Source organism: Anastrepha ludens, chromosome 2 (genome assembly GCF_028408465.1).
Source record: "Anastrepha ludens isolate Willacy chromosome 2, idAnaLude1.1, whole genome shotgun sequence".
Lineage (NCBI taxonomy): Eukaryota > Metazoa > Arthropoda > Insecta > Diptera > Tephritidae > Anastrepha > Anastrepha ludens.
The window spans coordinates 100,962,067-100,976,390 of NC_071498.1; the positions used below are offsets into that span (position 1 = coordinate 100,962,067).

Genomic DNA, 14,324 nt, shown 5'->3' on the forward strand with positions numbered 1-14,324 from the left:
GCAACGAACGCAAAGCTGCAAGCGTTTATAAACAGGTGTCTGCGTAATATACTTAAGATATGGTGGCCAAGAGTTATAACAAACGAGGAGCTCTGGAGAAGTACGCACCAAAATAGCATCAACAGTGAAATAAAGAAAAGAAAATATGGATGGATAGTACAGCATCTGCGGAAGCCTTACCATGAAATACCGCATGCTGCCTTGACTTGGAACCCACAAAGAACGAGAAAAAGAGGCAGACTACTGATGACTTGGCGAAGGACTATCCGCAATGAAACTGGAAAATCGTTTAATGAACTGAGATTTATGTCTAGAAATAGACATGTTTGGAATACTTTTGTTGAATCCTTAAGCTCCTAAAGGAGCATGGAATAATAATAAAATGTGCGGTACCAGCACTACTATTGTTTTGGCCGCAACTGTATGTACTTACATTTACATGCACATACATACATATATCTATTTTGTGTCATTTTTTTATGATAAAATGCCTTTTATGTATTTACTTAAACTAAGCACTCTTGGTGAGTAACCATTTTATTTTTCTTTGTAGTAATTTCGTATGCTATAGTATACTCTTATCTGTTATCATTTCGAAACCCAATCTCTTAGTATATCTTTGTGAAACGTTAACTAACATTCACGGCACGACCACAATATGTACAATATCTTAAATTACTGTTCGTGAAATGTGCATATCGTATATGCTAGGGTGGTCCAAAAATGCATGGGAAAAAATGTATATTAAAATTTGTATGCTGCCGCCCCCCATAATGGTAAAGAATGAAAAATAAAAAGACCCGTATTTTTTTTTTTAATCAGACCATATTTAATGGTGCCGCCGGGGCTTTGAAATATCCCATGTATTTTGCATGGGAAAAAAATACTTTTTCGTAGATTTCATGTAAAAACCTGGAAAATGAATATATTTTAACCGGATAACTCAGTTTCTCTTCATAATTGGTCAGGGAATAACAACCAATCTCACAAAAAAATATCGTAAAAGTAATATAAAATATTGTTTTTCGATTTTTTCTTAGATTTTCGTTTTATGGGGGCTTTTTGGGGTTCTATAAAAAATAGTTAATACAAAAAAAATTAATTATTTCATAATTGGTTGATATTCCCTGACCAATTATGAAGAGAAACTGAGTTATCCGGTTAAAATATATTCATTTTCCAGGTTTTTACATGAAATCTACGAAAAAGTATTTTTTTCCCATGCAAAATACATGGGATATTTCAAAGCCCCGGCGGCACCATTAAATATGGTCTGATTAAAAAAAAAAAAAATACGGGTCTTTTTATTTTTCATTCTTTACTATTTTGGGGGGCGGCAGCATACAAATTTTTTTTGGACCACCCTAGTATATACACATATATACATGCACATACATATGTATATATGTACGTCTTAAGGACATACACTTTTCTTATCACAATAATCCTTTTGTGAGCAGTTTACTTGGAATTAAATGCTATACAGAAATACCTGTTTTAAATGTTGTCCTCCCTAATTTCTGAAAGAGCAAAAAGGGAGCATGTGACAAATTTTCCATAATTTTTTCTTACCTTACCATCTCTAATTTAGTATACATTACCTTGGAGACACTGGTGTCAATAATAATATCACCCAACTGGCTTTAGCTTACAAAGCAACTGTACTCAAATTGCAATTTCAGCAGGAAAAAATGTAGCTTTGGTAAACGTTATAAAATTTTACAATCCTCCAGAAATTAACATTGCTCGACAAGTGAAATACCATTAAACACCGCACCGCAGCATACAAAAATATAAGAGAAAACTATTTATCAAAACAAAATAAAAATGCATTAAAAATTTTAGCTATACCATATGTAATTTACTTATATTTATTTTTCTTTAAATATGCACTCTCTACATGCTCTTCTTTCTATTAGCGATGAGTAAAACTTTATTTACATAATAATGTGTAAAAAAAGTAATATGAATAGGCGTTAAATAAGTATATTATGATACGTACAAATAATAACATTTATTTAAAGCAAAATATAATATAAATATTTCTTCTATTGTGACTACACAATTTAAGCCACGTATTTCGTCGAGCCATACTTCTATATCCTTAACACACTTTTCGTAACTAAACTTTTATAAATATACATATATATGTTTTATATGTATTATTCTTACCAAATGCTTCCTACCAAATGCTTTTCCCTATCCTCCAGTAAAATGTATATTTCAATCAAACGGTCCTATTTAAAAGAATAGCAACAAATTATACGCTTTTTTATAAATTTTAACTCCTAATGCACTTTTGGAACAGAAAATTTAAATTTATCTTCGAAATGTTCTATAACAATATGTTTGGTAGTTAATTTAAACTACCAACTTTATTTATTCTTCATCATCTGTCACTTCCAGAAACTGTGTACAAACATCGCGACTGCACTCTCCTTTGTTATTGAACAAAAATTTGTAATAGAGTCCGTCGGCACATATTGCTATAATTATGAAATAAAGAAAATGTCCTGAATTTGTTTATACAATTCTAGTTATTTATGTACATTTACTAACCTATAACCGAGTTGGGATCGGAGCCGAAAGCACAAATACAGGCCGGACCTTGTGGTATGGAAAATTTAACAAAACTCCATTGGCTGGAAAAATATTTTGGTATCATAGGAAATGGTGCTTCTTTCTGCTTAGTATCATCTAAATTGAAAACATGTATAGTGCCATGATCCGAAGACACTACCAACATTGTCGACTGATGGTTGAAGTTGATACAGTAAATATTTGCCTGCAGGTAGAAAACAAAGCATATATGTATGTACATGCATACTTACACAAATACTAATGTAGATATATGATTTTCGTCTTACCTGATTGCTACCACGGCGTAATTCGCAAAGTTTCTTGCCGTTTTCTGTATCAAAAATGCGTATTAAGGTTCCTTTCTCGCTAGCAGTGGCAAGTCGGGTACCCTGCAAATTGAATGCAATGCAACTTATTGAGGCCTCATGCGCGACAATCTCCAAAGGAGCGCGTTCTGTGTTTGCCAAATCGACAATTTGGACATGACCGGTGCGTCGTCCCGGAAAGGCTAGGAGACTTTTATTGCTATGTGGACAAAGCACACAAAGGCCATGCGGGTTCGCGCTTGTCTCAAAAACATGTAACTGCTGTGGTTGTTGAGTGAATGTAAATACCTTAATCACACCCTCCAGAACTACGACAATGCGATCGCGTCGTAATCGTACAGTCTTTACAGGTTGATTAAAATCTATAGAAATCGCCGGCGATTTCTTCAAATCATCCCACACGATCACTTTGTTTGGTGGATATAAGGGTCGCATGCCACCACCAACAAGAGCTAAGTAGTTACAACGGAAAAGCATTTCAACATAGCATAAGCCACCTTCGGAAAAATATTGACGCTCTTTTTCCTTCAACGGATCGCAATTGTAAACACGAAAGCCAGTGTCTGTTGCGCAAGCAAAACATCCTGTAAAAACTAATATTAATACACAAAATACTTTACAACAGCTGTGCACTAATTTATAATTGCCTTGGTCTTGATTGAAGCCAATATATAGTAATCCATTTCCAAATGGATTTATCTCCACCAAATTCATCGTAGATGGTGTTTCAACTTCTTCCCAGTACTTAAAGAGTGCTGTCGTCACCGAAAATACTTCACCTTCCCTACTGTTGTGTGGTGTCTTCACTTCTATTTTCTTATGTTTAACTAAACCTTTATATTATTTTCTATGATAGTTCTCCAAACACCTTGCAAGAGATAATGAAATATTTTCAACTCGCAGCAAAAATTGTTTTTCGTGTTTCTTCTTTTACTTCAACAGGAAGAAGTGCAGTATTGCCAACACAATACATTTATCGATCAGCTGAGCAAATAGTTAAAATACAAGAGATATTTATCGACAAACTCACGTTTCCTATCGAAGGCTCATATATTAATAAAGTTAACAAGTCCGATACAACTTTTTAAAATAAAAAATAATTTAAAAGCTTAATAAATCCCATATTAAATATAATATCCGTTTCACGTAAAAAGAATTTTTATATCTCTTTATAACCGGTTATTTGATTTGAAGATTTCCAAATTGTGTTATTCGGCAACAAAAATGGTCGCACTGCCATTCCACTGTATTGGCAACATTGATAAAAGTAGAATTGCAACTCTGGATTTTTCTTGTTGGCTTGATGTGCTGTTGGCTTTTTCGGTTTAAATAATTTTGTTAATTGCCTCATTTTACGTACATAAAATGTAAATCATATAATATAAAAGTGCACTTCTATTACCGCATTATAGTTTTCGGTTTGTGTTTATCATTTTCCTTGTGGTTTATTTACGGTCTTCAAACGGGCAACCTGTGAAACTTGTTTTGTTGTTGTGCTTAATAGTTTAGAAGAAAAGTTTCCGTCATATTCTTGTATGAGGAGTGGCTGCTTTTGTAGTGAAGGCTAAAAATGGCATAAACGTCAAATTAGCGGCTAAAATAGCTTAGAAAAGTTATGATTGCGTTCCGTGACCATCGCAGTCGAAGTCTAAAACAAAATTGATACCCAGCAAGCAATTAGAACAGGATCAGTAAGTTTACCAACGACGGACAAGTTTTTCAAAAACACAAGAAAAACGATATTGGGGCGGTGGTGGCGAACCTTAGCTGTATATCAGCCAACCGGTGGATTGTTGCTACAATTACTGGTTGACGCTAGTTCCCGAGCTAGATAGAATTAGGATACAGAGTTGGCAACAGCTGCAGCTCTGATTGGACATTCGCAGAGTAGGTGAGGTGAAGGCGAAGCGTGTGGAACGGAGAAAGGTGTTCAAGTAGTTTGGCGAATGCGCGTGTTAATGTAAGATTTGCTAGTGGGAAATGTTGCGCTTTTTAAGTCGCCGGAAGGTGCGTAGCAACTATGTGGAAAGCAGAGGAGGCGTCGGTGGAGGTGGCGGAGGAGCAGGTGTTACGAATGCGGGTAGTAGTGGCGGAACGCAAATTAAGGCGCAGCGTATGCCAGTAAATAAAAATAAAATTGAATGTCGTGTAGTGTTGCTGGATAATACAGATCTCTCCATTGAACTATCGGTGAGTGGAAGCATATACATATATATTTATATATGTACATATAAATATGTGCCATAAGATTTCGAAGTAGCCTTAGAACAGAAAAGAGAAAGTGCACGAATTTGGCATTGTATGGATGTTGGCGTTGTTAGCTTTAATCAAATTATGCGATTGGCTGCACTAGGCTTTTGTAATTTGTTTTTGCATATTCTCATTCTGGCTCTAACAGCATGTTTAACACGTTCTAAGCAATGCTATGCTTCAAGTTTAATACGTAAAGCTCTATCATGTAGTACCTGAGTCGCAACAATACATTAAATACCTATTAAACGCACATTTGGAAAATCAAATACAAAGCTATAGAAATAGACTTGGTTACTCATAACATAATTAAAATAAGTCAACCTTTCCAAAAATTTCACGTCATTATATTACTCAGTTAATTATAATATTTTGCTACATTTGATGCTGTTTATATTCATTTTCCTCAACATAAAACTTCTACCTATGTAAGCCGACCTGAAAGTGCGTGTCAATATATAGTTTGGTCGAAAAAGCTGGGTTGTTGTTCTTGCTATATTTAGGTATACCCATCCTGGGGTTCCTCTGGTTTATTTTACATAAGTCGGGCGGATAGATTTATAGGTGAGCAGAATCTCACCTTGTTCTTCACCCAAATATTATATGTTGCTATTATATTTTGCTAGAACAATAACAGAACCTTGTTCCTTGTTGTTGTAGCAGCATAAACATTCCCCATACTTGCATACATACGGTGAATGCTGCTGGAGTGACAGTCCTTGGCCGGATATAAATCCGGATCGTTTCGGTAACGTAGAACCGACTGTCGTGTTCCTTCTACAAAGTTGGTTGATTATCCCGTTAGTGTGTTCCCAAGAATTGAGGCTTGGGCCGCTAACTGCCAATATTTTGGTTCTTTCGATCTACACGTTCAGTTGAGGTCGCACTTCTATCATGCAAGTTGTAAATAGTGGGGCCGAGGAAAACAAATGTTTTATGGAGACAAGTTAGGTATTTCAATAAACTGAGACCTCTAGGCAAACATTGTCATTGTCAACCTTACAATTACATGAGTCTATATTTACATAATAAATGAAGGCGCCTATACCCAGCAAAGCTGTATGAGTAACACTTCTCTAATTCTAACAAAATATGTTATATGAAATATTCTGAACACCTCTTAAGGCCTTAAGTCAAAAGTGTTCATAATTCATAATTCATCATTATGCATATATAAGTATGTATAGATTCGATATTGTATATGTATATATGTATGTATGTATGTATGTACACCTCTTGTAAACTAAATTTATATTTTATAGAAAAAGGCCCTAGGAAGTTTCCTGTATGAGCAAGTGTTCTATGCTTTAGATGTAATAGAAAAAGACTACTTCGGTTTACAGTTTACGGATGCTAATCATGTTAAACACTGGCTGGATCCCACAAAACCTATTAAGAAACAAGTAAAAAGTGAGTTAACATTGTTTGATTGTTTGAAATTATAGTTTTAATGGAGTCTTTCTAGTTGGTCCACCTTACACTTTCCGTATGAAAGTCAAATTTTACTCATCCGAGCCGAATACGTTGCGTGAAGAGTTGACTCGTTATCTTTTCTTCCTACAATTGAAACAAGATCTCCTGGAAGGTCGTTTAGATTGCCCCGATGACAAAGCGGCAGAATTGTGTGCGCTCGCATTGCAATGTATAAACTAAATTTATAACAAAATTATTTCCACGTAATATTGAATTCATATTTTATAGCGGAACTTGGTGATTACGATGAGCAAGTGCATACAGCCGCCACAGTGTCGGAGTTTCGCTTTGTTCCCGAGCAAACAGAGGATCTGGAGATCGCCATATTGGAAGAGTATAAGACTTGTCGTGGCTTGACGCCAGCTCAAGCTGAAACTGCCTATTTAAACAAAGCTAAGTGGTTGGATATGTACGGCGTTGATATGCACACAGTCTTGGTAAGCCATTTCACCTATGTGTTTCAGTATATATTATATGCATGTACGCATAAACAATTTAAAATGTCGAATATTGCAGGGTAAAGACGGTTGCGAGTATCACTTAGGTCTTACACCAACTGGTATTTTAGTTTTTGAACGTGATCAAAAAATCGGTCTGTTCTTCTGGCCTAAAATAAGTAAGCTAGATTTTAAAAAGAAAAAGCTTACGCTCATCGTTATCGAGGATGACGATGAAGGACGCGAACAAGAGCATACATTCGTTTTTCGTTTATATAACGAGAAGGCCTGTAAACATTTGTGGAAATGTGCTGTCGAACATCATACTTTCTTTCGTTTGCGGGCGCCGGTCAAAGGCCCTTCAGCCCGTCAGAATTTCTTCCGCATGGGTTCACGTTTCCGTTACTCTGGTCGTACAGAATTTCAAACCACGCAGCAAAGTCGGGCCCGGCGCACCGTACAATTCGAGCGACGCCCATCCCAACGCTTCGCCAGCCGTCAATCACATTTACTACGTGAACGTCAAAAAGCTTCACAAGAAGCTGCTGCTTCTGCTGTTGCTGCAGTAAATGCACGCGCAGCAGCAGCAGCCGCGGCCGCCAATGAGCCAGCCAACACTACTATCGATTCGCTGCTTACGAACACATCAACGACGGAGCAACCTTCAAATGCTGTTACACCCTCACCGTCTATCCAGACAGTCATCTACAATGCAGAGATGTTAAATGATTCGGCTACTTGCAGCACATCTGCGGCGCGAAGTAACTCGGGTGCCTTGCGTTGTAATTCCATGCGATCGGACTCGAGCGGCGAAGACGGCGGCTATAGTAAGCTTGATTGTTACAATAAAGAAGGCTTGACTGTGAAGTATGTTTGACTTAAATTCTTAGTATATTTAAATAAATTGAAAAAATATATATTTCGATAACTAGAATGGATACCGAGTCCATAAGTGCAACCAGTAGCGGATATCCAACAAATGCAACGAAAAATGTTGATGATACCAATCCATTTAGGAATAACGCCTCCTCGCACCATGGCTCCTTCGGCAAAGCCTCAATTAGTTCAGGTTTCAGGTATGAGACTCATTTCTAATGCGAAACGTATCAATACTAATATCCTATCTTTAACCTCTGCAAATGAATTAAAAACAAATTTTATGTTACTAACACTAGTATACTTTATGCAAGTATTTATGTAACTCTAAAAAATGCTACAAAATCAATGTTTCGCTGTTTCGTGCTGTTATATACATATACATTTGTACAACGTGCGCAGAATTAATCACCGCATCGGAATATTTTTAATTTTTCTAAATGGAGTTGTACGTCAATCATATTTCACACTTACGAACTAGACAACCGCAGTATACAAACACACAAGCAATGGAGCGCGTAAAGCTCAAAATTAAGATTTTCAGCACTCAAAATCATTTTTTTTATTTAGTAAAAAAGTTGTTCGAAAACAAAATTGGATGATTAATTCTGCAGCACCTTGTAAAGCTTTTATTTTTTAATCATGTATTTTTATAATTTATTTTATTAAATAAGTTTTATGTTTGTAGTTAAGTGTTTATACTAATTTTACATTTGTCTCGTTGTGCAGCATTAGAAGTGCCTTATCGGATAAAGATAAAGAGCTAGATTCATTACTTAAGTCCATTGTTAAAGATCCATCCCCATCTATACTAGCAACCGAAGCTATTAATGATGCTAACAGTATCAGGTAGAGCAAATTTTATTATTAATGAGCTTTCTTTTAACTACTTCGCACTGCGAGAATCAGAATGGCATAAATTGTTTTTTATTATTATTCCATAGGGTGACGATCAATAAGACATTCGATATGGAACACAATACGGAGACTTTGAAACGACTTTCGAACTCGGATAAACCGAATAATCAAGTGAAGCTTGCCAATATAAGCGGAGGCGCACTACCACCGGGTCACATTAAGTGCAATATTTTGAAAGGTGCGACAGAGATACGGTTTTATGCAATTACCAAACCAAAAGTTTCGGCAAATGCTAAATTATATACTGTGTGAATTTTATTTAATTTTGGCATATTGTGCCGGTTTCTTTCCATTCTAACTTTGTTTACTTTACATCTAAGTAGCAATAGTGTACCGCTTTGTGTAATTGACATTAACTGAGTGCACTTCATTATTTCAGCGCGCGTGGAGGAGGAACTTGGCACGAGTGCGCTCTCGAATGCCAATACGAATGCGAAAATGACGAATCAAATGTTTGTGCCCGCTCCTAGCACAGTGCAACACAACAATAATAACAGCAATAGCATATTCAGCAGTATTAGTTCGAACAACAATAACACAACTTACAGCAGTGATGGCCCTGACTCACTGAATGCCACTTACATTTCGGTGGTGAGTAAAATAAAACTTAGAAACTTGTATAGTCCGAGAAAGTGTTTATATGCTAGTTATTCCCAAAATTAACTTAATGCTCACACTTACGAATTTCAGTGTTTATTTATCATATGTTGAATTGACCTATTTATAATTTATTTAATTTTGTCTTACGCTTTTTGTTTAATTTGTCTTCCTTTTTTTGTGTGCGTTTTTGTGTTTACCTACCATCTTTGTGTTGCCATTTTTGTGTTGTGCTTAGGGCGGTGATAAACTAACTTTGAGCATAACCGAACAAAAGCCAACAGGCAGCACCACAATGGCAAGCGGTGTTGTTGCCACTGTAGGTAGTGGTAGTACAGATGCTAATGTGTCAAACAATTATGGCGCAGATTCCATTGCTTTGCCTTCACCCACATCATCATCGGCGAAGAAAATTTCCGCTTCTAAAACAACAATATCACCCTTTTCCAATGCCACTTTCATATCCGAATTCAATTCAATGAGTCCTATCGTGTCATCGTCATACAATAACACACATACCAGCTCAATATTTACCACAACGGCAGCGAGTCCTACCAGTCTAACGAATGCCAACGAAACGTTTACAGTCAGAAAGAGTAATGTCAAAACTACAACAACAAACGACAGCTTGTTAACACCCACTTTGCCTACCACACATATATCGACCATAACCACACCACCGCCTACGCCCACTCATACTTTCAACGCCACATCATCCGCAGCCAATGCCTCAGCTGCTGAGCGGTTAATTAACGAAATATTCATCAATAATATAATAAATAATAATGTACGTGCAACAAATGATAAAAAAACCGGCAGTGCTGTTGGAAAGAATAGTGAAACAGAGTTGGTGAATATCGAAGTAGACAACAACCAGAAGTCGGTGACCAAGCCATCCGCCGGCACTACACTCTTCTCCACTTTGCGTGAACAAGAGCGCCAACAACAGCAGCATCAAGCGAATGATGAGCGGAGCGAAACCGATGCTCATTTGCCAACGAAAAATGAAAGCGAAAAAAAGGTTTGGACTGGTTTACTGTAACATTTGCTGAGGTGTCGGGTTGTTGCATGCAGTACCATTTCATTTTTGTTTTTGTTTCTTATGATGTTTTGTTTATTCGTTTTATTTTCTTTAGTAGTTCATTCGTAGTAAGGAATTTTCGCATATTGTACATATTTTCGAACTATTTTTATTGACTTAGTTAATTTTTTATAGCATCCGAATAATCATTCCGTTACACATATACCATCCCATAATGACATGGTATCGCCGTGGCTAGTGTCCTCGGAAGTGGTGTCAGCGCCGAAAGGTAAAGAACCAACAATATTACGAAAATCGGTTATAACAACGCAATTGTAAGAGCTCATTTAGCTGACGTTGAAATTAGGTTATGTATGTAATTTTGGATTTATATGAATTCTCACAAAAGAAAATTAAATATATTTATTGATAATTTCGCAACAAATGCGAATTTATCGCGGATGCATACTATACATATATATGCACTTCGAAAACGATAACTTGAATAATGAATTTCTATAATTAAACTAAATCCAACACTCGCGAGAGTATAGCCAATAATGTTTATTACAGTTTAAATAACTGTTTGACGTTAATTTAATTACATTACAGATTATTTACTTACTTTAAAAACGAATTCCATTAGTAGTATAGCAAAATCGGCATTGTAAACGTTCACTCGTACTTAATCCGAAATTCCATTTTTTACTATTTATTATTATACATATATACATATATATAAATATATAATACATACATACAACTACTTAATATAAATGACATATTCATGTAAATGTTTACAAATTATGCGCAACTATTGCATATGTACTTAAGTTTACTTAAAACATAACTGTAAAACGGGCCTATGTCAAAAATTAACATACCTACCTGCCTACATACATATAGGTATACACACAAATATATTAATACTGAAACCTACAAGCGCTGAACAATGATAATTCGAAACGAAAGTTTGTGCCTTATTGTACTTCATAAATTCAATGATATTAAGAGTTAAGCAGCTGTTGCGAGTAAGAACCCGCCTTTATAGCATTTTAAAAGTTTTAACATACATACATACATGCATGCATATATCAAATATAGTGATTATGCGCATATCCTACTTAATAACAAAACGGAACAAATGGCATTTAAACGAGGTTTGTGGTTTGAAAGTTCAATTTAAGTGATTGATGAAACAATTTTTTAATTTCATATTTCCTTATGCAACGTTGAATTATAATGCAGTTTAATAATTTGACAAATGTGCGGAATGTGTCACATAAATCAATTACACGCGCGCCCGTTTACACTCAATTAATCTTTTTTTTTTTGTTTTTGTTAGTTTTTGTGTAGTCGCTGTGTGTAAACAAGTTGAATAGACGTTTGTACCAAAAGTGGCAAAACGATATTTTTTAGTACCATAATGCTTACTTATACCAGCGAAAATATTTAATAGCTAAATTGTAGTTTTATAATTGGGTCTGACATACTCATAAATAAGCTGACAAATTGAGACAGATGTTAATGTGAACTTGGAGCACATATGTAAGTTTTTTTTTTTAATTCGAAACATTTAATTTGCTGTAAAATCAAATTAAGATGAAGTTAATATATTTTTTTGTTTTTTCAATTCACACAAATTTATTATTGCAATATTATCTTACGCCAGCTGAGACGGCACGACAAACATTTGAATGCATTTTTGCCATGACAAAAAAAATTCTCATAATCACCGTCTACTCATCCTAAATCTATCCAGAATGTATTTAAATAGGGATCAAGTGCATATTCCTCCCTTCATAGCCACAAACCTTGTCAAATGGTTCTTCTCGATATTCCTTTACTATCACAAAACAAATGTGCATACGCATGCACCAGCAATGTATGTACTCGTAAGTGATTACGTTAAGCTTAAGTTTTTAACATAATATGAGTATTATTTTATGGCAATTTGTTTTTCCATGGTGGCAATTAATATTAATGGTTGCTAAAATATTTTGATCAACTCTGAATAAAAGATAATATATTCTTTAATCAATGCATTAGTTGAAATAAAAGTTCTGAGCGTTTTGCGCTAAATGTCTTTAGTGAGCCATATCTCACGATGCGTACAGCGCCTCGGGTCATACTATACGCCGGTAAAATCGTGAAAATATGCTTCAAACAAAGTTCTTGATCAGTTTTTTTTGTGACGAAAACAGTTATGTGATCGATACCTTCTTCTATGTCACCATGACCAAAGTGAAAAGCCGGAGCAAGCCGCCAAAAAATTGTCTGCTCTTCATGGATCCAATACTACTGCAGTGTATGCAACAGCAAAGTGGTGGTCCCAATGATTTATTTCTGGTATTATAAACGTCAAAGATGAGACACGCTCTGTTAGGCCAGTAGTCGAAAATGTGGACAAAATCATTCAGGGCTATTTTTTAATATATGTAGGTATGTCCGGCATGTAAAGATAACCCGCACGACACTAACCACCTCTTCACATGCCCTCTCAAACCCAACTCACTTACATCTCACTTACCCAACACTCCTCTCCCTCTGGACCCAATCTGTCGAAACTGCAAGTTTCCTGGGCTTACCTTTAGATGAGTTAGACGATGACGATCGGTGACTACACCGCACTGGCCTGGCCTAGTAAACTGCTACAGCAACAACAACAAAACCATTTAAAATCAGATTGGGAATGGCAAATGAGCACCTATTCCTTTGTATAGAAACTACAGATTAGGTACAAAAATGTATCTAAATCGGATTTTGCTGACTATTAATTTCATCGTCGGACTAAAGCGAAAAAACGCTCAGAACTTTTTACTTCACCTATTGTATGCTCTATAAATATATATCTAACTATATATTGATATACTTTTAAATATACATATAATACTATATATACCTATATTTAGTTTAGCGTATATTGACATATAGATTTTATTATTAAAAATATATATTTTTTAATGAAATATACAAATAAAATATATTTGAAAATATAAACCTTAAATGTTTTTCGTATGTTTATTTAATCCCTTGAGATTAAAACGTGTGTGTGGCTTTGATAATTTTTGCTACCCTGTCTCAATTGCTAAACCGATACTTTTTCGATATTCGGCACTTATTAGCAGCAGCTTAGATACGTGAACGTGAATAAAAATAATGCAGTTTTCTGTAAATATATATTTAAGAGGATTCACCGGCAGGCCGCAATCCGTTGCCCATCTAACAACTACGTTAAGATATCCTTGCATCAGGTTGTACAGAGTATCCACAAATTTTCCTCTAACGATTAATGCGACGTCATCCGCGGAGGCAACCACCCTGCAGCCCCCTTTCACCATCTCCTCCAGCAAGTCATTTACGACAACAACCCAGAGAAAAGGCGAGAGAACACCACCTTGCGGAGTGCCCCTACTCACCTGCCGGTGGATGGAGATACCTCCCCATTCTGCCGCGACAGTTCTGTCGCTAAGCATTTTATAGATAAATCTGATCAGGTCGGTTTCGACCCCCAGTTTACCCAGAGACCTGGTGATTGCCTCTAGGAAGACGTTGTTAAAAGCCCCCCTCGATGCCGAGGAAGGCGGCCACCGGAAGCTCCTTCTGAGAAAGAGACTCCTCAATCTCTTTCACAATTGTGTGCAGGGCAGATTCCACCGATCTGCCCTTGCAATAAACATGTTGGGTATGCGACAACCAACCCCGAGGAATTTCGCTTCTTATGTGCAGGTCAATCAGTCTCTCAAGGGTTTTTAGCAAAAAAGATGAGAGACTGATTGGCCTGAAGTCCTTAGGGGAGACATGTGAGCACTTGCCTGCCTTGGGTATAAAGACAACCCTCACGGC

General features: G+C 36.2%; 2 protein-coding genes across 4 annotated transcripts; one reads left to right on the forward strand and one right to left on the reverse strand.

The window, feature by feature from the left end:
* Positions 1-1,837: 1,837 nt before the first annotated feature.
* LOC128858749 (WD repeat domain phosphoinositide-interacting protein 3) lies at positions 1,838-3,854 on the reverse strand. The gene is made up of 4 exons (XM_054095243.1): positions 3,554-3,854; positions 2,868-3,490; positions 2,560-2,785; positions 1,838-2,486 (listed from the first exon to the last, which is right to left on the reverse strand). The coding sequence occupies exons 1-4, from the start codon at positions 3,618-3,620 to the stop codon at positions 2,380-2,382; spliced, it is 1,023 nt and encodes a 340-aa protein (XP_053951218.1). The 5' UTR covers positions 3,621-3,854; the 3' UTR covers positions 1,838-2,379.
* Positions 3,855-4,172: 318 nt separating this feature from the next.
* On the forward strand, positions 4,173-13,060 carry LOC128854909 (band 4.1-like protein 5). Of its 3 annotated transcripts, XM_054089365.1 has the most exons (11): positions 4,173-5,096; positions 6,419-6,566; positions 6,622-6,798; positions 6,858-7,066; positions 7,146-7,933; positions 7,999-8,142; positions 8,672-8,791; positions 8,887-9,038; positions 9,240-9,451; positions 9,696-10,478; positions 10,674-13,060. In XM_054089365.1, the coding sequence occupies exons 1-11, from the start codon at positions 4,887-4,889 to the stop codon at positions 10,815-10,817; spliced, it is 3,087 nt and encodes a 1,028-aa protein (XP_053945340.1). In that variant the 5' UTR covers positions 4,173-4,886; the 3' UTR covers positions 10,818-13,060. The 3 variants fall into 3 exon arrangements, with proteins under 3 accessions (XP_053945340.1, XP_053945342.1, XP_053945341.1); XM_054089367.1 differs by lacking the exon at positions 9,696-10,478; XM_054089366.1 differs by lacking the exon at positions 8,672-8,791.
* Positions 13,061-14,324: the final 1,264 nt, after the last annotated feature.